At 55.0% G+C, this 25,091-nt stretch overlaps 2 protein-coding genes across 2 annotated transcripts; one reads left to right on the top strand and one right to left on the bottom strand.

Annotated features, from left to right (window-relative positions):
* The first annotated feature begins 811 nt into the window (after nucleotides 1-811).
* GRPEL1 (GrpE like 1, mitochondrial) lies at nucleotides 812-6,758 on the top strand. Its single transcript, XM_033105524.1, has 4 exons — nucleotides 812-954; nucleotides 3,354-3,516; nucleotides 4,783-4,864; nucleotides 6,061-6,758. Exons 1-4 carry the CDS (start codon nucleotides 854-856, stop codon nucleotides 6,405-6,407), a joined length of 693 nt encoding a protein of 230 aa, XP_032961415.1. The 5' UTR covers nucleotides 812-853; the 3' UTR covers nucleotides 6,408-6,758.
* Nucleotides 6,759-7,949: 1,191 nt separating this feature from the next.
* On the bottom strand, nucleotides 7,950-24,988 carry TADA2B (transcriptional adaptor 2B). Its single transcript, XM_033105523.1, has 2 exons — nucleotides 24,598-24,988; nucleotides 7,950-11,891 (listed from the first exon to the last, which is right to left on the bottom strand). The coding sequence occupies exons 1-2, from the start codon at nucleotides 24,865-24,867 to the stop codon at nucleotides 10,899-10,901; spliced, it is 1,263 nt and encodes a 420-aa protein (XP_032961414.1). The 5' UTR covers nucleotides 24,868-24,988; the 3' UTR covers nucleotides 7,950-10,898.
* Between the last annotated feature and the right edge of the window lie 103 nt (nucleotides 24,989-25,091).

Genomic DNA, 25,091 nt, shown 5'->3' with positions numbered 1-25,091 from the left:
ACGTCGGATTTATGAGCTTTAGCTGTGTTCCCAAAGTTTTCCTAGGTGCTGTTCTTTTGTTAGCTTTTGTGTTTTAGTCTGAGAAAACTGAAGGTGACAGAAAAGTGCAAAGAAAACCAACATACACCCAATCATCCAACATCAACACTGCTAACATTGTCACGTTTGCTTCCTGGGTTTAGTTTTTGTTTTAATAAAAGTCACGGATAGCGATGGAGTCCGCTGACCACCGCGCCTTGCTCCTTCTCCCCGGTCTTCACCCAGACCAAGAAACAACATGAGGGAGTGGAGCCTCCCAAACCGGTTTTAACCATCGGTTTCTAACGTACCTGCAGGTGCATGTGGATGTGTTTTTGCCCTTAAGCTATTTGCATTTAACGAGCACTGAGCGCTCTGTGCCCGGCACCGCGCCAGGAGCTGGGACTGCAAGGGGAACAGGGCAGATGACCGCCCGGGCCTCACGTCGACTACGAGAGCAAAGGGCGGCACGAAATGCGAAATAGCCACTTAGAACAGAAAACCCGCAGCTGAGTCGCGTCGGCCGGGATCTGGCGCACTTCCGGCGCCCGCCCCACCCCCATCCGTCCTCCCCATTGGTTTTTCCCTTGACCACGCCCCCCGCGAGGGTCTCCTCCCAGTGTTCCCTTCAACTTTCACCTCTTCACCTTCTGGGGCTCCGGACAGCCTCAGACCCCGCCTACCCTTCATAACCCACATTATTGGTGACTACTGTCCGTCCATCAGAGAAAAATCGGTCGCGGATTGGTTGTGAGGAAGTAGTTGGGCGGGAAGCAGGCACAGAGTCTGCGCGAGTTGCCCAGCCCTTGAGGGGCCGGGCTAGCGACCTTTGCGCATGCCCAGTACGTGCACAGGGCTGGCGCGGGTGGCAGTCATGGCGGGTCGGTGTGTGAGGCTGGCGCGGCGAAGCCTCCCTGCTTTGGCGTTGTCGCTTAGGTAAGGGGATCCCGGCTGCGCTGGGCTGAAGAGGGGTGCGGTCCTCAGTGGCGCCCTGTCCGGGTCTGGCCCGGGAGCGGGACGTCGTGGGCCGCGGACACCCGACGGGGGCATGCCCCGCGGCTGGGCTTCCTGGCACTGCCCCCCTGGCGGGCCTGGGATGGAAAGGACGGTGCCCCCGTGTGCCCAGGGCCTGCGCTGATCCCCGCGCGCGTGTCCCTGGGCTCGTACACAGCCCCCGCGCGCGCGCGCACCGGGGCCGGGCCGTCGGCACAACCAGGCGCGTGTGCCCGGGCCGCGTACGACTGGGTCCCATCGGCGCGCGCCCGGAACAGTTTGTGGAACCAAGGCTCCCGTCTGCGGTTCGCGGGTTTTTTCCACTCGGCCCGAATTAGTTCTCCACCTTCACCTTTTCCGGAGTCTGAGGTCAGAAGTGCAACGGAGCCTGTCCTTCCGTGGGGAGAGGAATTTATTGAGACAAGTTCAGTGACTCCACAGAGAGAGTCACAAGAGTCAGTGCCCTCACCTTGTTTTTTTCCCTCTTTCTTTTTCTTTTTCACCTGTGGCTTGTGCTTTTTGAAAGTTCTACCTCGTAAGTTATTTTGGCAAGTACTTAGTATCTTGTGTGTTGGAGGAACTGCCCAGAACCAAGTTACTTATTAGAGGAGCTGCTTTGGGGCAAACATTGGGTAGAGCTGGGCAGAGCAAACCTTGCCTTGTCCCTCCAGGAGCTCACTCACGTGAATGGGGAGCCCAGGCAGGCAAGGCGGGGATTACAGACTGAACGGGGGTTAAAGGGTGATTGCTAGCCTTAATAAGTCATATAAAACAAAACATGGGAACTAAAGAGCACTAACCCACCTGGAATACCTGAGTAAAAAGGTTTTTTGCCCAAATAATTTGTGGCTTTGTATCTGGAGTTAATTTCCAGAAAAGAGATAACCAGTCGGCATTGACTTCTGTCTCTGAAAACTGGTTTTGTGGAAATAGGCTCAAATGGGGAAATCAAGAAAGTTGAATTGTAGTCATGGCCTTTAGAGTAACTAAGCTCTGAGACTTGTTCTCCCTGTAAACCAAAGGGGGCTCAGACTCAGCCCTTTGGCATCCACCCCTACACTGCGCTGCTCCCCAGCCCTCGGCTACTGGAACAGGTCTGCAGAGTGGAGCTGACCTGCACAACAGCTGCGACTCACACCCAGGGGTCAGAACAACTAGAAAATAAAACAGGCTTCACAACAGCACACCCAGTTTTCAGATGATTAGCTTTTTGAAACCAGAAAAATAAGGATCCAATGTAAGGTTATTGCTCTCTACCCGTCACCAGACTAAGGAATCCTATCCCTCTCCTCCAGGCCTGAGACCGCATCTACACGCACAGGGTTTCTGGTCTTTACACAAGTGGGCTCATATTCTGTGTGTTTCTGTAAATTCCATTGCTTGCTGCACAGTGTTCAGATTGTGGAAGCAACGGTTCACTCCCTGTCTCTGTTTCCAGCTGAGCACTATCCTACAGTGCTGCTGCAAACACCCTTGTACATTTATTGTCCTGATGGCTTTCCTGTTCACTGAGGCAGTTTTCTTTAATCTGGGGAGAAAACCGAATGTACTAGTTTATTTTCAGATTGGACTGTGGCATAATTACGAAGAGCTCCACTGGTCCCGGTGAAGAAATCTGGCTATTTTGTGTATTTTAAGGCTGTTCTAGCATTTATTAATAGCTTTGTGACCTTGGGCTTATCACTTACCCTTTTTCATATGGGGATCAGATTGGATAATATCTTAAGTCACTTCCTGGCTTAGTTGAAGAGCTTAGTCTTTCCCTGTACAAAGCCCATGCTTCTCTGTCTCCATGCCTTTGTCCGAGCGGTTCTCCCTCCCTTCCTGAAGTGATTGTGTCGTCTGCTGACTCCTTATGTGTAACTTACCTGTCCTTCAGAGCCCCCCTGCACAAAGCCTTCCATGGTCTTTGTTTCCCAAAAGCTAGACATCTTCCCCCGCTCCGAGCCTCCCAAAGCACATGGCTCCTCTCCTATCACTCCAACCCCACATTGTAGTTTAGTGTGTGGGTACCTTTATGTGTGGCGGTCAGTACCCTGTGGGCGGGAGCCCTGCCCTGTCGGTCTTTGTAGTCAGCACCAGCACTGGGCCTCACTGCCGGGAACAGCGCTCCCTCCGTGCGCGGCGGGGTCTCGAGGACCCTAACTCAGGAGGTGCTGAGATTGCAGAGAGGAGGAGGAGGTTGGTACCTCAGCCCTGGCACACTGATGTACTAGTTTAGGCACGTATGCAGATTTTTAGTCAATAAATAGCTTCTGTACATCATCTCAAATTTCAAAACTCGTGCCTCTGACTTTAACAAACAAACCAAGTTAATTCCTAGCACGTGCACTTTTCTTTAGGCCCTCTCCTCGGCTGCTGTGCACGGCTACCAAACAGAAGAACTCTGGCCAGAACTTGGAAGAGGACACAGGTCAGAATGAACCGAAGACAGACGCTCCCGCTGCAGAGAAGATACTCATGGAAGAGAAGGTCAAGTTAGAAGAGCAGCTGAAGGAGACTATGGTAAGGCCGCCCGCGCTCTGGTAGGGAAGGAACCGTAGTCTGCTCAACTCCAGGTGAGTTCTTCAGAGGATGTCTGGCCAGCCTCCGAAGCCAGGCAAGTTCAGCCGTCTGTCCAAGGACGAGTCGGGTCCTGTAGCAAGTTACTGCTCAAGAAGGGGCTAGCACCCAAATCCTTTGTTGTGCGGCTCTGGTTCTGTCACGAGAATCATCTTTACGTGCCACGTAGCTTATGTTGAATTGAGACTTAAAATGGTCCTTACAAACGAAGGCTGCTCGGTTGGCTGTTTAAGCGGGTCCGAGGCAGGACTAGGGTTGGGGCCACGGGCGTGGGTGTGCGGCGCGCTCGTTTTATGAAGAATTAGTAAGTGGGTTATTATTCCATGTGAAAACGCGTAAGCAGCACAAATCTAGTTCTCCAAAGATTTAAGAACGACGGTATCAAACAGGCCGTGCTGACGCTGTTCTAACGTCTTTGTAGCTATTAAGCCTCACAACCACCCTGTTTACAGCTGAGGAAACTGAGGCACAGAAAGGTTAAGTAAACTTCCCAAGGTCACCAAGTGCCAGAGCCAGGGTTTCAGCCTTGGGGTGCTTGCTCTTCCCCACTGCCCTGAAGTTGCCTGAAGCCTGAAAGTAGATGGAGCGTCGAGGCCCCCGGCGTCAGACAGCACACGTGAAACTCCCAGGCTCAGAAGATGCGCGCGAGTGTGGGAAATATGGGGAGAAATGGGGAAGGTCCCAGAACGCAGATAGCATTGCACAATCAGTGTGTGAATGAGCCATGTCTGGGCAGCGGTAAACAGACCAAAGCTGGTAGCTCTTCGATGGGATAGAGACTTGAACTGGCCACCCAGCTACGTGGTTCTCCAAAGCTCAAGGTGTGGGCAGCACGGCAGGTCGACCCTGACCAGGGAGCTGGAGGCTCTGCCGGGAAGTGATAGGTCCCTCTGGAGGGGCGACGAGCACGTCAGAACCTTGCACAAGAACGTGTTTTTTTTCTTGTTCTTTCCATAGCTGTACTCTAAGAATGGCCCTGGGGGCTACATAAATACATGTCACCTTCATATCTCATTCCCCACTCGCTGGAAATACTGATGCGAGTGTAACTTATTTCTGCCTGTTACGCTGCACTGTCTATAGTCCAAACTGTCAGACGTCATCGTAGATGTCTGTATTCTGACTTAAGAGTTTGTTATGTCAGATTTGCTTTCCTATGAATTTGTTCCATACTTTACTCATGTAAATTCCTTTTTTTTCTTTTTTTAGGAAAAATATAAGCGAGCTTTGGCAGATACTGAGAACTTGCGGCAGAGGACCCAAAAATTGGTGGAAGAGGCAAAATTATATGGTAACTTGAAACATGATACTGATCTGGAAAAATAGGGTGTAGGGGAGGCCGGAGTTGGGTGTGTATGTGGGTATCAAACAGCGAGACCAGCCAGGGCGGGCACCTGCGGGCTGCGTTCCCGCCCAGTTTTAAGGTGGGTCAGCAGAAGTCTAAGGAGCAAAACTGGAGTTGTGAGTAGCAGTTAGAATTGTGAATGCGATTCCTTCTAAGGAGGGCACTTCCGGTTCTTCCACACGGAGACCGTGGTGTGACCCTGCAGGTGATTCCAGCAGGTCAGCCTGTTTGGAGTTCATTTCCTTAGCTGTACCGGCAATAACATGGACACCACTGAAGATCTAAAATGCTGCCTGCGTTGTCACCTTTGGACATTTGTCACTGTCCTTCCCAGTTTACACTGGAGATCCAAGGCTTAAATGACTTGCTACTCAAAGCTAGAAAGGGCACCATTCCAAGGCTGGTGGCTCCCCACAGGGTTTATTAAACCTGAGGCTATTGTTTGAGGACTTGGGGACCCCGTGTTGGAGGTGAAGGACCTCAGGCTCACCGTCAGGGGCCAGATGCCAGTTTGAACGCTCTCGTGGGCCCTCACTGCCGTTCAGCATCGGAAGCATTTTTTTTAAACTACAGTTTTTGTTGATGTAAACACTGCCTTGAATTTTGAGTGACTTCCAGTGTTACATCTGTTAGATTAGGGTGAAGGCTGGGGGGTGTCTTGGAACTTCCACCCCACACTGCCAGGTAGTTGCTGACGTTTCTGAGTACTTACTGTTTGCGCCTCGGTCCTCAGGACTACACTGTGGTAGGTGCTGATGTGGTCCCGTTAGAACTGAGGACGCTGAGACCCATGGGTTGGCCGGGTCACACAGCAGCTGAGTGGTGGCCCGCTGTGGCCCAGGCACCATGCTCTCACTCCCGCACAGCTGCCTGTCCCTGCGCAGTGGCTGTTCCGTGTGCGGACGGTGTGCTGTTGGAATGTGCCGTTTCTCCTGGTTGGGGGCAGCGTCGTTGGTGAGATGGTTCTGCAGACTGTCATACCTAATTAGCTCTGTCTAAACCCAGAAAGGTTTTTGGTTCTTGAGTTTCCAACCAGGCCGTTGAAATCTAGGACGGATGAGTGATTGACAGGGCTTACAATTTTGAGTTGTCCACTCGGTTGATACGGGATGCAAATGATGCCCTTCTCTAACTTCGTGTAGGCATTCAGAGCTTCTGCAAGGACTTACTAGAGGTGGCAGATGTCTTGGAGAAGGCGACACAGTGTGTTCCGAAAGAAGAGATTACAGAGGGTAACCCTCACCTGAAGAACCTGTATGAGGGGCTCGTGATGACCGAGGTCCAAATCCAGAAGGTGTTCACGAAGCACGGCTTACTCAGGCTGGACCCACTGGGGGCCAAGTTCGACCCCTACGAGCACGAGGCCCTGTTCCACACACCAGTGGAGGGGAAAGAGCCAGGCACGGTGGCACTAGTTAACAAAGTGGGGTACAAGCTGCACGGGCGTACCCTGAGACCTGCCCTGGTGGGGGTGGTGAAGGAAGCTTAGCTGCCTCCGAGGGGTCTGGTGGGTCGGGTGTAACCGCTGGCTCTACATCTTAAAAGGCTGGTTCATCTTTTTCTCATCTGGATATTTTTGACTTTTTCCCAAAGCTTACTGGAAAGCGTTAGTGAGCAGCGGCTAAGCAGAAAATTAAGCCAACTGTACAGCTGCGTTACCGAACTCTTAATTCAGGAGACGGTTGGTTAGTTTTAATACACATTTAATAATAGTTCCACAAGTGTACAGAACAGGCCGACGGGACACTACTGGGCCCTCAAGTACCGTGAATAAGGCTACGTCACTCAAACTCTGGTGACGTCAGAGTATTTTCAATGAATAAAAAAAGGTCTGCGGGAATCCCGCTGTCTGGCTTGCTGGCCTGCGTCTCGCTGCAGCGGGCAGGCTCCGGGAATACTTAGCCCAGCACATTTCATTCAGTGAAGGGAGGCAAGGGTTCCAACATTTTTCTTGCTAAGAAAAATTGCCCTGGTCAAGTGCATGAGTTCATTTATCACTGCTATCCAGCTGCGAAGTGACCAGCTTCCGGCTTCTCCTTGGAGGTGTGAAATGAGCAGACACCCCTTAACACTTCTCACCACCTCAGTTACTTGGCCCCGTTCTATTCATCCATGTGTAGAAATGTTTAAATCTTACATTCATCTAGTTACTGATGACCTGAAAGTCTTTTTCCTAGTAAGATGGACTTTCTCAAAATCTGAGGACTACATGCTTAGTAAGTGTTAATGTTAAATTTTTAAATTTTATTTAAGGATTAAAGCCCTACGATGTTTATTTTCCTACTTTCTGATAACTATTTTGTGTCCTTTGGTGAGATCCTTACTAAGGAAAACATGACTTACCTTTCCCATTCTCTGCTCAAATCCTGAAGCTGTCCACTCGTCACACCCATGCACACACGTGGTAACTTCCCTCTAGAGCAGCCGCAGGCTGCCACGTGCCTGGGCTGCCGCGGGGGGCACACATGTCCGCCTAAGGACCCCAAAGGGGACCGCGAACAGAGCCGCAGCAAGAACATACAGTCTGCAAAAGCAGTCCTACTCGTGTAGGATCCTCCTAGGGCGACGTGGGAAGAGGTGAGCGACTGAGGTGTGTGCTAAAACAGGAAAAACCACCTTCCACTGCTTTGCTAAGGGGTACCGCGAGGGCTGAAGATCAAAACTGTTAAGTCCATTATTGCAGTAAAAAGCTGGGGCAGTCAGTTTAGTAGTTTGGAAGGATGTAGGTAAAATTCCCATCATTAAAGTTTCAATTTATACGATTTCAAAACATTTTTCTCTTTGCTTTTAAGTTGCCTTAAATTATTTGGTCAAAAGCACACCCCACAACTTAAGGCAGCCCATCCTAATACACTGAGAAAACAAGCAACTGGGAGTCATAGCTCTGCTCTTTATGCTGGAGCTATGGGTACATCTCACCTCCCTGGAGCTCATCGGTATGAGAAAAGCTACGCAAAGTCCCTTCCAAACTAAGTCCTGAGAGGGGCCACCCCCTCGCCCCCTCCCTCTTCAGCTAGAGCTGCAGCTTCTCAGAGGCCTCGCCCTACAGCCTGGGCAGCTTCCAGGCAGTGAGCTCGTTCTGCACGCCAGTCATCCAGTCACCACTAAAAGGAAAGCGTTTCATTACCTAGTGAGTCGTCACTTAGCATCAACAGGTTCTGCGACATCAAGTGAAATGGTACGAGACCAGTGTTACCACAGGCTGCTTGACACAAGGGTTAGGTTCCCACGCATCCCGTCGGCATTATAACCACGATGGGAGGACCTGGGAATTGGAGCTGGTAACCATGTGCGTTTCCGGGTTTGGCAGTGAGCCCGACACGGTGGTGTGGACAACACGCTCTACTTAACGATGGCCTGCACAGCGCGGCGCCGCGGGGCTCCATGGGGGACGCGCCTCTCTCTCGTGCATCACTACTTGGAGGGCAGGGGGCATGAAAGGGTTCCTGCTTAACAACGCCACTGGTTTGGAGGAAAAACTGATTTGACGGAAGGGGGGGGCTAACATGTCACATGCTGTCCCCAGCCTGTTTTTGAAAGCTGGCTCTGAAAAGCCGCTGAAGGCTCGAGGAGCAGGTGGTAAGAAGCAATCAGTGACACTATTTTGTTCTCAACTTGTTTAATATGTAAAAGGGCAATAAAAATGGTAGTCGGAGTTTCTGCTTTAATACATTCTTAGAATGTTGGCCATCCAGAGAGTATTTGAAAAGCTGAGTTACCAAACTTGACTCAAAGTTCGAGTTTAAATTCTGAAAAGCCCTAATTCCATGGAATGATGGTGACTAATTTACGGTGAGAAATGTAGAAATGTAAAGGCTCTGAGCTAACGTGGGGCAGGGACTCATGTGACAGTAAGAATTGCAGGAGTTGACGGGATAAAGGCAACCCATCAAAACTTATCTTTTCCCTTGTAACAAAGTGTTAATACTTTAACATAAATTAATTATACATTCATTATGGTGTTTTAAAACAGTCAAGCCTAAATAAATTCTTCATACCACCAAAAAGACATACATACGAAAAACCTGCTTAAGCACAAAGTTTTTCATTTGACAGGTCTTAGCCTGGGCTGCACATTTACAGGGATGTTTTGCTTCTCAAGCTGAGTGAAAGTCCGGCAATCATTTTATATGAAGACTAAATTTAAAACCTCAGCAAACTAGGCATCTGCTGTAGAAAAATCAATGAATGACGATACCCCCGTAGCGAAAGCCAGTGGTTCTCAAATGTTAGTCCGATCACCTGGCAGCTTCAGACAAACAGCTCCATGGGCTCCTCCCCTCGTTTTGGACTCAGGAGGGCGGGTGGGGCCTGGGTGTCTGCATTTTAACCGCTTCCCAGGGGAGGCTGATGCTGCTGGTCCAGGAGCCCCGGGTGAGAACCACTGGCTGAACCTGTAAACCCTTAGCAGCCTCTCCCCCTCACTGCTCAGTGGAAGACAATTCCTGCTCATCCGTGGCAGTTAGCCCGCAGGGGACAGTGGAGGTGCCTGCCCTCAGTAATGTCACCGGTGGCTCACTATCTGCTCCCGTCCAGGAGAAGTCCTGGGCTTAGCTAACAGGGAGCACACTTGGCCGGCATGCACGGGACTTGGTGACTAAAGCTACATACAACACGTAGGAAATGTTTTCTTTAATGCTGACAAATTTACCCTAGGGGACAGAAGGATGTCAAAAGAAAGGAAAAGGCACCGTAATTAAGTCACCCTTGGAAATAATGATGGGTTTTTTCTTCCAATCACTTCACTGTAACTTCAGGCCCAAACAAACATTCTGGGAGGTAAACAGTGTCTTGGTAGCTACGGGGTCGGAGAGCCAGGGCCAGCAAGAGGAATGAGTGCTGGGTCTACGGTCACGCCAGACTCGAAAGCAGGGTCTTGTACATGAGACCCCTGAGCAGCAGGAAGACAAATGACTAACAAGTTCCAGAGGGAAGGTACCATGTGGTCCATGAAGGAGGGCCCCTGGAAAAACTGCTGAACAGAGCTGGCCAGAAGCCACATCTGAGTCTGGTTTACGACACTGACCCAGAGAAGCTGCGCTCCGGCTTCGGGGAGGACCAGCATGTGAGCTGGCCCATGTCTCCTGGCTGGTGTGCAGAGCCCCTGGCGCACGGGCAGTTAAGATGCTTAGCCAGGCCGGCTTGGTCAGAGTTTCAGTGAAAAGAGAACTGACAAGGAGACCCCCCGGAGGGCACTGTGGGAACTCAGAACTCAGCTGGGAACCTTCGGCGCTCAGCACAAAACGCGGCCAGCAGAGCCCCCAGGACAGCTGGCTCAGTTCTGGCCGTCCACATGGGTCCTGTGTGCTCCCGCTGACGTGTGACGTGCTGCCCCACGGAAGCCTGCCTGGGCACTGCCTTTTCCCAAAGTGAGCCAGCAGGCTCTGCCCAGAGTGCACGAGGCAAGGGGCGGTTTGGGAACTACGAGCTCAAACTCTGCCGCTGCCAACAGTTAAAGGGAAGCTTGTTTGTGTTCAACACCAGCTGCCTCCCCAAGTTCCAAGGGTGCCTCCTCCTGTCCTTGGGCCTCACTTCCTACCTGCCCTCTCTGGCCACCATCTAAAGTGCCACGTGCCACAGGGTAAAGCTGGCAGCTGGTGGGCCAGCAAGGAGAGTTGCTCCTTTTACCCTGGCACAATAGTTGTGTACCAAAGGGAAGAAACTCACAAGAGGAATTATCTAATCTCATCGTATTCTCCAAACTGAACACATAAAGGCAAATCGTCATCTTAATGTATTACTTTCAGGACTACGATACAATGTACATGTATTTGCTTCCCCCATGATCTGATGATAAGATTGTTACTATTGCTTCTTTCAGAGGACCATGAAAAGAATTTATATCCTAAAAAAAGGAACTCAATTTGCTTACAAAAGAGCAACAACGGGGAAAAGCGGTTCCTTCCCCCAGCCCCACCCCAGTCGTTTTGGCTCACAAGCGCTGCAGGTCAAGGTCACGCCGGCTTCGGAGGACTGGGCTTCAGGAAGCATCCCTGGATATCCAACCACTCTCCGTGAGGAAGTTTAAAATCCTTTTCTTGAGGACTTTGTCCAGGTAACTAGGAAGGCGACTTTTGGAGGGGATTCCTTGCCGCTTCTGGAGGTGGTCTTTGATGATGATGGTTTTCACGGTCACGTAGCGAGCGGGGCTCAAGTTTAAAGAGCTGCAGAGCACCTTCTCGCGGTCCGACAGCAGCTCGAAGCCCGGCAGGTTCTCGATGGCGGCGAACTCGCCGTCCTTGCCGTCCTCGCGCCCCCGCTTGGCGCCCGCCGAGCTCTTGTTCTCCTTCCTCTTCTCGCGCTTGTGGCGGGCCGCCTCGTACTCCGCCGACTCCTCCATCTTGGTGATGCCGTTCCGCCGGTACCGCTGCAGCTCGCGGATCTTGGCGCGCAGCAGCTTCTCCTTGTGCATGTTCTCGAACAGGTCGTCGAACTCCTTGCAGGACATGAACTGGTAGAGCGGCCGCAGCTTCAGCCGCAGCTCCTTCTCCTCCTTGGTGATCTTGCGCTTGGCCGCCTTCTCCTTCTCCTTCTTGTCCTTCCCCAGAAAGGCCGGCACCAGGTTGTAATCGCGCGCGATGTTCTTCCGCCGCTGCCGCTCCTTGAGCTTCCGCACGTACATGTCCACGTGCGCGCGCTTGAGCTCGATCTCCACGTCGTCGTCGTCGTAGTTGACCGAGAGCCCGCTGATGAGCGTCTCGGCGTCCTGGTCATACTCGATCTCATAGTCGTCCCGCAGCGGCATGTAGCCCAGCTGCTGCTGCTCGGCCACCGAGATGTCTAGGGGAGGCAAGGGGGTAGTGAGGCTGGGAGACAGGGGGCCTCCACTGGGGCAGGTGTGGTCTGTCACCCGATTGGGGATGGTGTCGGGGATGCAGGCCTTCCCCAGGTTGCCGTGGATGTACATGCTTACGTAATGCTCCATCACTTCCTGGGGAGTCCGGGAAGCGCCAACGTGAGCAGCCATGTCTTCCTACAACGACAAGGGCCAGAGTTATTTCCAAAGTCACAGCGGCGTCCTCAGGGTTTGCAAAACCCCCTGTAACATTTCCGCAAAGGCTACTAGGCCTCCTTCCTGACATCCTTGTCACCCGCCTCCCACACGGCCGATGGCACGTTCTCTTGGGCTGGTCTTATCACCTGCGTGTCAAGGCGAGAAGGAACCTTCAAGGGTTCTGTGCCGGACAAAGTGAACATCCAGAGGGGACATGGCGAGCCGGCGGCAGGAGACCAGAACCCCAGCTGAGATCCAGACTGTTCTCCTGGCCCCTTAAACAGGACTAGTGGGGGCCCACCTGCTATTGGCATTCTGCCCTACCGCAAACCCTGCACTCTCAGGGTGCACTGTGTACATCTGGGTGCGCAACTGGACACAGGGGGACAGGCCACGCAGTACGTCCGGGAGCGCAACAGGACACGGGGACGGGCCACACAGTATGTCTGGGAGCACGACAGGACACAGGGGGACAGGCCACACAGTACGTCCGGGAGCGCAACAGGACACGGGGACGGGCCACACAGTATGTCTGGGAGCACGACAGGACACAGGGGGACAGGCCACACAGTACGTCCGGAAGCGCGACAGGACACAGGACAGGGCCAGAGTGCCGGGGTGCCCTTTCTCCTCCCAGTCCAACCTCTTCATTCCAGACTAGAGAACAGACTCGTCCAGAGTGAAGGCCCAGGCTCCCCAATAGCAGGGGGAACCTGTTCCACCGCCCTGCCTGCCTCCCAGAACAGCAGGGACAGAGCCTGTTTGACACTCCCCAGGGCTGGGAGGGCCACCCTGCCCCTCTTCTCGTGGCGGTGCAGGTGACTCGGTAAGCGCGTTTATTGGGGCGGGGGGCGAGGGGTTCATGTATGACAGCCTCCATGTTAGGTAGCTGTCCGAAAATCTGCCCGGGGCTGCAAGCACTCACGCCAAGGAGAAGGTAACATGAACACGGGGTTATTAATGGGAGGAAACTGTACAGGCCCCTCAATCTTTTCCTTCTGCCAAGAGACCTCTTCCTTAAAGCCAACCGCTAAAGCCACTTCAGAAAGCAGCTGCCCGACATGCGCACTCATCCACCCAGCAGCCACTTAGCACCGCGCCCGCAGCCTGCACTCACCCTTCTCTGCTCTAGTGCTGCCTTCTGCCCCAGCAACGCTCACCCCTACAAGACAGGGGTGGTCTCTGCACCCCCAAAGGCCAAACTGGAACCCAAGAAACCAGCCAATCCATTCAGGCTGTCAGCTGATGACAAAGGGGGCACTGTGGGGAGGGATGTATTCATGGTACAGTGACCAGGCCCTACATCTGGGGCTCATCTTGGCACAGGGAGTCACGGGGGCGCTGTTCCCACCAGGCGCTGGGGCGCTGAGGGCGGAGCTTAAAGGCACAGCTACAAAGAAGGCAATAGTGGGACCTAGCACGGGAAAAGGGAAGGTCAGAGCTGTAAAACTAGACTCTGCTCTTACGGGGATGAATTGTTCACACAATTTCTTCTTTCAAAAGAAATCACCATGAGCATCTAATCTGTTCACTGTATGTTCCCAGGAAACATTTGGTCCAAAACGTGAAACTAAACCAAGTCACAACCATCCCCTGGATCTACTGCCACTCAGTGTGACCCAGTCCAGCCACTTCCCGTCTCTGAGCCTCAGGTCTTCCCCAGTAAAGGAGCAGGGGGTCGGCCCCAGCCACCCCCACTCATTCCGAGCCCTGACAGCAGAGAACAGACGTGCAAAGGCTGCACACACTGCAGTGGGCTGTGCACCAGTCCCCCCGCGTACGGTGGCCAGCGAGGGGCTGGTGAGCACTGGCACTCTTCCAGTCACCGCAGCCTGGGCCAGGACACCCCCATGAACTACGCTGGCACACATGGTCCCTTCGGGAGGACAAGACGCTGGCCCAGGTGTGTGCAGAGCAAGCACCAGGCAGTGGCCAGGGGCATGGTGGAGCCTGGCCCGTTGGCTTCTCCACCCCCAGCCCCGCACAGCTCTGTCCAAGGCTGCAGCCGCTGCAGATTCAGTCATGTCCAGGGAGCCTCCCGGTGAGGAAGCTGGGTGCCCCAAACCCAGATTTCATGGTCAGGAATTCGGCCCCGGCCTGGCCCCTCCCTGGTGCAGTGAGAAGACCTGCACTGAGAGGCTGGTGTGGGGAGGGATGACGATGACGACGACGACGACAATGGAGCACCAGCTGCCTCCCAGCTAAAGCCTGCGGCTCGCCCTGAACCTCAGCAGTCTGCCTTCCGAAAAGCATCAGCCGCTCAGGGCACCACATCCGGGATAAAATTTACATCCTGAAACAGGATTCTGAGTAGTAAAGTGGCATCTGAGCAAACCGAGATTGTCTGTATTTTGTATTTATTTCCATCGACTTGAACACTCCGGGCACAAACAGCAGAGTGCAGGCAGCGAGGACGCCTCAGGCAGGGGGCCAGAGCAGCAGCGGCCTCGGGTCAGCGCTCACACCTCCGTCCTCCCGCTAAGCTCTGCAGGCCCTGCGCTGCCGCCTCCTAGGCCTGACAACCAGGCCAGCCAGCTCCACGTGGCCACTGCGCTGACACCTCGCTCGTCCAGGTCCTCTTTAGGTAACAAACGGGACTCTGCTCTCAGGTGATATTTATGAAGCCACCGATCAGAAGGGCTAGTGCCTTGTCACCAGGAGCCCAGGAACTCCCATCATCAAGCAACCTGAGCCATCGCCTAAGAACAGCTGAGAAGCCGTGGCTAGGAGACCACTGGCCATCAGCTGCTTCTGAGAGAACTCCCCTCCGGGGCTATCGTGTTAGTTCACTGGTCAGTGAGCAAGGCCCAGGAACACACACAGGGCCCTCGTTTTCAAGGCCTCTGAAACGAAGAGTGAGGGTCATAATGGAACAATCGAAACAGGTGACGACACAGCTGTGATTCTAACGAAACCCACAGAGAACAGCCAGGTTCAGTGAAGCTAAATTACAGTAAAGAAGTATTTACAAAGGTGATTTAAATGGCACCAGCTACCGCACTCCTACCGCGTCCTGGCATTCCGCCGTCGCATTCTAAACGTTTTCTCCAATCTTCACGCGCTAACGGTCCCCTAAGACTCACCTAGCTCCTGGGAGAGACAAGTGTCCCGTGTGCACATTACAGCACCACGCATGACAGCAGCAGACTGTCAGGGAGGGCATTCTTTCCCTAACATGTTCCAAGGGAAAAGGTTTTGCTTAATCTGAATGGATGGATGGAAGCATGGGAGGAAGGGAGGGAGGGAGGAAGGGAGGGAGGGAGGGAAGGAGAGAGGGAACGCAAAGCAACAGAAGTGGGTTTGGAGAAATGAGATTTGGAGAGAAGGTGCAACTCAAGCACAACTAAAATTAAAGAGGAACACAAGTATATGCTGAAGTGGGTTTTCCCCACCGCAGCACGCAGAAACACACGGGGAAGAAACCCAAAGTCTATGGAAAGAGGATTCCAGGTCGTTTTTTTCCCTTCATGCTGTCTTAAAAAAAAAAAAAAAAAAAAGATTCCCATCGTTGGAAAAAGATACAGAGGTAGATCTGCTGCTTCCTTAAAGTCCTTTGGGAAAATGTGCCTTGAACACACCGAACCAGGCCCCTGAGATCTACTTTGAAGGTGGCTAGGCTGAGGCTGGGTGCTGCCGTCGGCAGAGGAAGCGAGCTCCCCGTGAGTAAGGACGCCAGCTGCCCGGGCTGCTCCGGCCCGGCCGGCCTGCGCATGGCCCCCTTGTGCTGGCCCCCAGCACCTGAGCAGGGAAGGAGGAAGAGAACAGGACCGAGATGGGCCAGCTCCCGCCAGGGGGGCTCGCTCAGGGTTTCTCTCCTCCCCTCTCTGGCCAGGCCCACCTCTGCCATTCTGACCATGCCGGCACACCATGGGGCCACTCCTGCGTGTGACAAACCTTCAGAGGCTCCCAGCAGCATGAGAGCTGGCCCGTGATCCAGGGTGAAATTTTAAAACATAAGGACCATGGAGGTTTTCCTGAAAGTGAAACTTTTCCATTTCAAGGATCATGCTTCATCCCAAGATTACATCCTTCCTACTTGGGGACCAGTGAGATAATCTTTCTTTTTGTGAAATGGTGACAGATAATTAATTAGATCTTCAAAAGTTTTTGTAATATCGTTACTTGGCAAACTTGAAATTAGCAAGTCTATATCAGCTTTTAAAGTATTTTCTTTCAATATGATGGGTCTGTGAAATCTGAAGGTTAGCTCAGCCAGACCCCGCAGCGTGCTGTCCAAGGCCCTTTCCAACCTGCCCTTGGCCCCAGCCAGACCCATGCACCCCGCAGTTCCCCACCCCTGCTGGAAATGCCCTTTTCTCTATGTGCACAGGCTCTGGGGTCAGCCGTTGGGGAGCCAGTCCTGGCTCCACCCCTTATTAGCTGAGTAACTTGGGCAAAGTACTGACCGTCTCTGTGCCTCAGCCCCTCATGTGAACTACGGAGGTAACACTGCTCCCTGCTGCACAGGACAGGTAGCAGTGAATGCGGTAATACTGCACTGTGGCCGGGGCCGGGCACGCTCTGCGCCCCGTCAGTGTGGGCCACTGTGACGTCCATGAAGCAGGGAGCCGCACTTCACAACCTGTATTTATCCCTCAAGACCCAGGTAATCCTGTGCAGGAGGCCCCCGACCATCCCGAGCTGGGTGCAGAATCTGGCTCAATCACTTCCAGGCGTGAGATCCCCTGAAGTCCTGCTTCTTGCTCTGCAGGGTTTTGCCAGGATAGAGGAAAAGTCACGGAACAACAGCATGTGAGTGCTTTCCACATACATCTCCCTGGTCCGCCTAGCAATCCCCAGGGGGAGTATGAGTGTTACATGCCCATTGTACAGGTGAGGAGGACAAACTCAGGCTAAGCTGCCCCCAGGGCACAGGCCAGTACAAGCTGAGCCTGAGCCCACGCCCGTCTGAACGGCAGGCCGCCCGGCGGCAGAACACGCTTCCCTGTCACCGTGCCCTCGCGGGGCAGAGATGATGCAGGCACACCGAGGTCCCTGGGGTCAAATGCTTCCTGATGCCCTGAAACGGCAGAGCAAGGCCAGACGCCGGGCGCTTCTGTCCCGACCAAGCACGTCACCGAAACGTGGCCACGCCTCTCAGGCAGAAGGCTCCCGGCAGCCTCTGCGATCACGAGGGCCTGCGGCACCCACGTCCTCCCTGGGCAGAGTTCAGTCCAGTGTCTGCACACACGAGCGCCTTCGGAGAACTGCACTATCTGGTTTCCCGTGCAGCTGGGCGGGCTTGCTCGGGAGCACCGTGAATGCCACCGCCACCCTCCTGGCACAGCACCCCCGGCACAGCCCTTCTCACAGCCACGTCTGGACTGTGAAGTAGGGCAGAGGCCTCCAGGCTGATTTTCTTCCCCTAGTGCTTGGCGCCGGGCTTGGTGGGGGCTTCCTTTTTCTTTAAGTGCAGAAGCACCTTCAAAGGGGCAGAAGCAATGAGAAGGCCCATCGCATGAACCGTAGCTCCTGGGGAGCTGGCTCGAAGGGCAGCAGAGACCCCAGGACAGCGGGGGACACGGTGGGAGCACCTGAGCACCCAGCAGAAGGGTAAGAGTCTCCGAGGGACACTGCACGTCCTAAAGCGCGAGGAGGGACCATTCCAGGCGAAGGGAAGCGGGAGGTGGGGCCGCGGAATCGGGGCCTGTGATCAGGAGGAAGAGGTGTGGGAAGCTGGGGGCCACAGACGCACAGCCCTAGAAGGGGCGCTCGGGGCCGACCAGCTTGCGCAGGGGCTCATGCCCAGAAGAGGGCTCGGGCGTGTGGCAGACTGAACGCACCAGGACACCGGCCTGTCCCTTATAAGCCGTGTGACATACGCTATCTCTCAGTCACGCCTACACTTGTCTCCTTTCCCAACTGACTAAACATGGGCTTTGGACACGGGCTCTGGCCCTGCCCTCAGCCTCTCGTTCCGCACTGTCGTCACGTCCCTCAGAGCTCAGTCCAATGCCCCCTCCTCTGGGGGCCACCTCCGTCACTGGCCTCCGAGAGCAGCCATGGAGCCCAGGCTTCCCGCCGTGGGGCTCCCAGGGGGCTCCCAGTGGGCGCAGAGGTTAGCACAGGCTTCCACAGCCGGCAGGGCTGGAACCCCACCCGGTCACACAGTGGGGCCCTGGCCATGGCCATTCTCCCGTCCAGCCTCATTCTGTCATCTGTAAAGTGCGGCTCCACTGGGCTGGCCCTGGGCCACCCCTCTGTCCACGCCCTCTACACCCCCCTCAGCCTTCCTGTCACTTCCCGCTCAGCAGCCCGAACCCTCCACCGAGGATGCAGTGGTCATTGGCGCCACTTCCGACGTCAGAGGTCAGTGGTTAAAACTGGCCTTTGTCTGTCCTGCCAGGTCATCAGCCATTCCAGGGACCCTATTTTCCTTGGCCACCACTCCTGCTTATTGGGTGTTTTTAGATGAAAAGTTCTAGAAGCCTCACTTCCAGGCTCCTGTCTCCTCTAAAGTCACTTAGAGAATTGAGCAACTCACACAGGTGTGATGGCCCAAAGGTGACCAAAGCCGTTCTGGTCCAATGGGCTACCTGCACGACAGCTTTAGACGGGGCGTGCCTCACTGTGGGAACAGCACAGCGGGTCCTCAAAACACTCATCAGAGTGACCCTCCGATCCAGTAAGTAGCCCAAAGGACTGAAAGCAGGACTCCAGCAGGTAACTGCACACCTGTGTTCACGGCAGCATTACTCGCAGCAGCCAAACGTGGAAGCAACCCGCGTGTCCATCAGCGGGGGAATGGATAAGCCCAGCGTGGGCTGCCCACATGGCAGATCCACCCTCAGGAAGGAAGGAAAGTCTCTGACACCTGCTACAACCTGGGTGAACCCTGAGGGCGTTATGCTCAGTGAGATAAGCCAGATACAGCAAGATAAAGACTGTGATTCCACTTACTTCAGGTCTCTAAAATAGAGAAATTCAGAGACAGAAAGTAGAAGGGTGGGTGCCAGGGGCGGGGGATGAAGGAACGGGGCAGTTGTTTCATGGGAACAGAGGTGCAGTTTATGAAGATGAGAAAGTTCTGGAGATGGTGGTGATGGTTGCACAACGTGAATGTTTAATGCCGCTGCACTGGACACTTACAAATGGTTATAATGGTCAATTTTATGTTATGTGTTATTTTACCACAATAAAAATAAACTTTAAAAATAAAAACATGAAAACTTGAAGGCGGCAGGGCTTTACAGCAGTGGTTCTTAAAGTGGGGTCCCTGGGCCGGCAGCTAGGGCTCCCTGGGAGGCTGTTAGAAACACATATCCTCAGGCCCCACCCAGACCTGCGGACTCAGAACTGGGGGGTGGGGGGGGGTGCACAGTGTGATCTAACAAGCCCTCCCTCGGCTCTGAGTCACTGAAGGCTGAGAACCAGTGCTGTGTGTTCGCCCCACTGATCCTAGCTGGTTTCTCCATCCAGGCTCCGCCCCCCCACTCCCCCCTGCAGAGCGACTCCTGAAGGCCCCGCTGTCAGGATGCTCCCGGGATGGACGGACGATTCCCAGCACAGAAGGGGCTCTGCCTCACTGAGAGGTGACGGTTCCCAGGTGTGGCTCCACGGACCATGGCAGGATTCCCTGGGATTCTCTCTGTAGCACTATTCCCAGACCGCCGTGTAGAGATGCCAATTCAGGGGCCCGGGAATCTGAGGACCCTCAGGTGACTGCTGTGCAGCTGGTGAACCAAAGAAATAGACGGTTCTAGACGGTTCCAGGTCAGAAGACCTGGCTCAGATGCCTCCATGGCCCAAAGCTGCTTTCTCATTTGTAAATGAGGGACCAGGGGGACAGGAGAGGAGGGACAGGGGGTGTGAATGTCAAAGGGCCCAGCTCAGAGCCTGGCACTCAGCACACACTCAGCACAGCTCAGTCTGAATCAGCTTCAACAGCCCGTTACGCCCGGGCGATTTTCAAAATGTGACCCCACACAATCTTAACTCCCTGTCCCCACCCCGAATCCTCCACTTCAGGTTAGCTGGCTTTTACGTGGCTCCACAAGGCACCGGACTCCCAGGACATGGAACCCCCCTCGTCCACACTGCCCTTCCACCCAGAAAGCCTTCCTCTCTCCTTTCCCAAAGGAGCTCCTGAGCTCACGTAACCACACAGCACTGTCTCACTTCTATCCATGTTTGCACCCAAAGCACGTGCTGGGGGACAGTCAGTGCCTCCGACACAGGAGCTGACCTAACGGGCCCAGTCGGAGCTGGAAGGACGAGAACCAACGCACAGAGCAGCAGTGTTACACATCTGCCGCCCCCCGGCCCTCTGAAGGCCTCTGATCCTCTCCAACAGGCAAAGGCTTCATTCATGACCCTGCACCTGCCTCCAATAATCAGCGGCTACACACAGGCTCAGGGCCCTGCCCGGGCTACACAGGAACTCACACGCTTCTTTTCAGCTTTCCCCATTTTGAAATTCAGCCGCAACCTCATTCCTAAGTGATGTTGTATGATTTTCTTACAAATAAGGACCTTCTCCTACTTAACCACAATATCACCATCAAAATTAGGAAATTCACAAAGATGCGTTATTACCACCTGAACCAATGAAGTTCTGTCCCAACAACGTCCTTTACCGGCAAGGACCCAGTTCAGAATCACGGATTGCGTTTAGTTCTCTGCTGTTCCTTGGTCTTTGGTTTTCTTCACCTGCTGGGCTCTGACACCTGGCTGTGGTCTGCGTCCCAGGTACACACACACGTGCTCCGTAGCCACTCAGCCCAAGGCACCCTGCTCCGGCCACCCTCCCACCGACACGGTTCTCACCCCACTCCACTCGTGCGCTGCCATCCGTGCCCGGAGCCCTCACTCCACTTCCTGGGCTATGGAACGTCACACCAGGCCGCCCCTGCATGGAGTCCCTACTCGCCCCGAAGGCTCCGACTTGTCACACAGGGCTTCTCTCCAGACCCCACTGCTGGGTGGCCACCCTCCTTCCCCTGCTCAGGTGAGAGCGCCCGTACCTGCTGCGCAGAGACCTCACATACTTTGTCGTTAGAAATCTACTGCAAAGAGAACTTGAACCCCACCTCCCCCGACGTCCTCCTGACCAGCACCGCAGAGGTCAGAGGTCGTCTGGCCTTCCTCAAGCCCTTCAGTTTCTCTGGCAGCCAATCAACCAGCTGCAGCTCGTCTACCACTGTCTCCAGTGTCATAAAACATTGCACCTTGCTGTTTACGGCCGTTTGTGTTCCAGCAAGACCTGCATTTTCTAACTCAGAATCCGCACAGCACCCACCACCAAACAGCTGCCCTGAGGTGTTCAGAAGCCCCGGCGCTGTGATCTGTGGGTCACAGTCCTCCTGACACCCGTTCCCCGGTCTCGTATGCACAGGCGTCTCCTCTACCCATCCTCCATCCTCCCTGCATTCATCGCATGGGCACAGAGTCAAAACCTGGCCGCGCCGCTCACCCCCAAACTCCCCCGGCCTCACTGCTGGCACCCCTCAGCCACGCTGGTTTCTGGGACAAAGTGTGAGCAAACGGCGCCAGACTTCATCAACGTCCCTCTCCCTGGGGTCTCCTGAAATTGCGCCATCGCCATGAACTGGACACAAAGCAGTACCACCCTGGGGTCACAAGTCACATGCCATCTGAGAGATCAGAATGAACAGTCTCCCCTTCCTTCCTTTACAACACTGTCCCCGATCTGCACGTTGCCTTTCTCTATACTCCACACCCAGCCCGTGACACGTGGGTCCCGGGCCCACCAGGTCACCTTCCGGTTCGCCATCCCACACACTAACCTCCCACCGAGGCAGGTGAAGACTTCGCTCCTCTGAAAGGCCTTCCGGTCTGGCCACACCTCACATGCACCACTAAGCTCCAAGCTCTGACCCGCCCGAGTTCACGCTCTTACAACTACACTGAGAGGTTAGGGCCCAGGCTTTGGACTCAGACAGGCCTGCGTCTAAGACCTGGCTTTACCGCGTGGAACCCGAGGCATCCTGGACAAGCATTTGCAATGACCGGAGTCGCTGTTCTTCAGCTGTCCACTAAGAAGCCAGGCCCCAGGCTGCTGCGAAGAGCACGTGCGACGTGCATGGAAGAGCCCGGTCCACATGGGCATGCGCTAAAATGGCACACGCGGAGCGTACCGCTATGGGCACATAGCCGCTCTTCTGCTCTGAAGGGAGCCACACACCTCGGGGCTGCGCAAGAGCCTCTGATGAAGAACACGAAGTTTCGAGGGTCAATCAGTGAGCCCGAGAGAGCACAGCCAGAAGCCTACTGGAGTCCCGCGGCTCAGAGCGCGGCCTGGGGACCACAGGCGGGCAGCACGCCAGGCGGTTAGCACGCACACCTCTGGCCTCCCCCTGAACCCACCAGGGAGAAGGCGCCTGGCCCCCAGGCCTCCGGCTGCGTCTCTTCTAACAGCTGCACCGGCTCTGAGTGGGAAACTGCATTGTAACAGGCTCCCCAGATGACTCGTGTGCACATTAAAGTTTGAAAAGTACTGCTTTAGAGAATGCCACCCTTTCAGCCCCTTGCTTCCTCCAAAACACTATAAATGTTTTAGTCCCTGGGCTTGCTTTTCATGTACTTTCCCTGGGCTTGCTTTTCATGCTGCACGGATGGCAGTGTAGACAGTGCAGCTAGGAGCTCAGACTCTGAAGTCCGACTACACAGTTCCAACCCGCTGTATAGGCTGCTGTGAAGGTCTAAGGAGACGGGCACAGCACCTGGCACTCGGCAAGGCTCCCGCCACGTCAGCTGTATGCGTGGCTACGGCACAGCTACGTGCTGTAAGGGTGACGTGGGCAAGGGACGTCTCCCTGAGGCACTGCCATGTAAGGAGAAAGAGCAGTCATGGACCGTGATCTGGGGAAGAGCCCTCTAAGCAGAAGGAGTAACACATGATCAAGGGGAGGCCGCTGGGATCCCACGGGTGGGTAGACACTGGAAGGCCCCAGAGGCCGAGAAGTTGAATCTGAGCAGGCCTGGAAACCACTGCAGGCTGATGGGATGTGACATCACATTCCAAGATCACTCTGATTACGGCGTGTGGAATGGGCCGCTGGGCACAAGAGCGAAGCCGGGCGATCGGACAGGCGGCTCCAGAAGTGGTCAAGGCAAGAGGTAAGTATCAGCCTGGACTGAGGTTGTGAGAAGTGGCTCGATTCTGGAAACAGTTTGAAGACAGAGCTGCTGCCGCACTGGACATGAAAGGAGGAGCTGAGGATGGTTGCTCGGGTGCGGCCTGAGTCACCAGGTGAGGTGATGTGAGATGTGAGTAAGGTAGGGCTGGGATGTGCATGCAGGTAAGGACGTCGGGTAGCGCTGTGACACTGAAGCCTGGAGCTGGGGAAGAGTTCCAGTCTCTGGACCCAACGGTCACAACCTTGGCAACGCCCTGAAGACAAAGACGAAACCTTTCTTGCCTTCAGAGTGTTTCACTATCGTATAACATGTTTGATATACATCAACAAACTGCATTTCCAGACAAAGTGAGATGGCGATTTCTGGAGGGTGGCGAGCTCGATGCTGCTGCTTAGCTGAGAATTTGCAGAGCAGTGTCTAAGGAGCTGGGAGAAGAGTAAAGAATCGCTGCAGAATGGGTCTTGGTCCCTGAAGATGGGCTCACTTTATGGAAAAGAAGCAAAAGGAAGTAACAGCAAGACAGGTTTGGGAATGAGGGAAGAAGTGTGGAATGTCTTCTACAGGGAGCCCAGGAGGAGGGGAGTACTGCTGCGGAAGGGGTAAGATGAACTGCTGGTTCAGGGAAGTAGGGGGACCATCACAGGGAAGGCTCTGGAAAGACGAGGGAGCTGGGGTCACGTCTGTCCTATTTCTCACAATGCCAGGAGGCCGCCACAAACCTGGCAGTTCTGGGCCAGAACACAGCCAGAGGTTTTCCTTTCTAACACGGCCGAAAGCTTCCACTTCCAGAGCGGGAAGAGAGCTCCTCAGAGACCACCTAGAGAAAAGCACCCGCGTTTCTCTCTCGAGGAGCCCCGCACCCTATCCTGCTGGTATAAATGAATCCAGCCCAGCTCTCCCCTTTTCCTGGCAGATAAAAGTCACCACAGAAGCTTTCTGAAGAGAGAACAAAACCCAGGACAAACGCGTCCTCGTCCATGCTCCTTTGTTCGGTACTTACTGACCCCCTCCTCACACGACGTCCTGGGTGTTGTGGGGACCCCAGGATAAAAAAGCCCCTAACAGGGGACAAGGGCGCACGCACAGAGAACCGCACAAAGCCAGCAGGCTGTGAGTACAAAGTAAGTGTATCAGAGATGGTGACAGCAGCCGCAGGGCGTGTGTGAAGCTTGCCTGGCCTTCGCCACCACTGTTCTCCAGGCAAAACAGTGCCTCCCAGTGCTCCCACTGCTGTCAGGGTTGCTAACCTGCCTACGTCCACCACTCCTACTCAGGTAAGGCGCTGGGTCTTGCCCATAGTCCGCACTCAGCAAACACCCGTGGAAGTACTGCTCAAGGGTAGAAAAATGGCTCTGCAGCCGAAAGCCACCGTGCAAATCCACGCTTTGCTACTTCCTGGCTGTGTGACCTTGGGCGTGTTGCTTAACCCCTCTGCGCTCCGGTTTCCCCGCGTGAGCTGCGTCTGCCTGCCTGGCCCTCGGTGGTGTGCGCTGAACCGGCAGGTGCGCATCGGGCTGCATTAGCCGAACAAGGGACTGAGCCCCCCGGCGCCTCCCGCCCGGGTCCGCGTAGGGACGGCGCTCACCCAGTTTCCGAAGCCGAACTGCTCGATGGCATCCAGCAGCAGCTGCTCCTCGCGGCTGGTCCAGCCGCCCTCGGCCTCGGGCCCCCACAGCGTGAAGCGCCCGCCGTCCACCAGCTGGTAGCCGTGGTAGCGGCGGTGGTGGCCGATCTCGGCGCCGGCAGAAAAGCACTCCGGGCAGAGCTCGATATCCTGGCACTCGGTGCAGCGGAAGCGCAGCGGGCTCACCTCGGCTAGGCAGTACACGCAGTACTTCTTACCGAGCTCCGCCATCTTCCCCCGCCCGCCGCCCGCGCCCGCCGCCGCTGCCGCGCCCGCCGCCCTCGGCGCCTCCCGGGCCGCCGCCGCGCTCCAGCAACCGCCGCCAGCGGCCGCCGCGCCGCCCCGCCCAGGCGCCGCCGGAGCCGGCCAGCCGGGCCGCGTCCCGCCTCAGCACGCAGGCGCCCTCCGGCCGGCCCGGCCGCCGCCGCCGCCGCCGTCGCCCCGCCGCATCGCGC

Source organism: Rhinolophus ferrumequinum, chromosome 5 (assembly GCF_004115265.2).
Source record: "Rhinolophus ferrumequinum isolate MPI-CBG mRhiFer1 chromosome 5, mRhiFer1_v1.p, whole genome shotgun sequence".
Classification (NCBI taxonomy): Eukaryota; Metazoa; Chordata; class Mammalia; order Chiroptera; family Rhinolophidae; genus Rhinolophus; species Rhinolophus ferrumequinum.
This window is presented reverse-complemented; position numbering and strand designations above follow the sequence as displayed.

Bases quoted from the DNA above. Each gene is read 5' to 3' on its own strand.
- GRPEL1 (XM_033105524.1), top strand. From the start codon at position 854: ATGCCCAGTACGTGCACAGGGCTGGCGCGGGTGGCAGTCATGGCGGGT. The intron at 955-3,353 runs GTAAGGGGATCC...ACTTTTCTTTAG, and splicing joins GCTTTGGCGTTGTCGCTTAG to GCCCTCTCCTCGGCTGCTGT. The intron at 4,865-6,060 runs GTAACTTGAAAC...AACTTCGTGTAG, and splicing joins GGAAGAGGCAAAATTATATG to GCATTCAGAGCTTCTGCAAG.
- TADA2B (XM_033105523.1), bottom strand. From the start codon at position 24,867: ATGGCGGAGCTCGGTAAGAAGTACTGCGTGTACTGCCTAGCCGAGGTG. The intron at 11,892-24,597 runs GTGAGCGCCGTC...TTGTCGTTGTAG, and splicing joins AGTTCGGCTTCGGAAACTGG to GAAGACATGGCTGCTCACGT.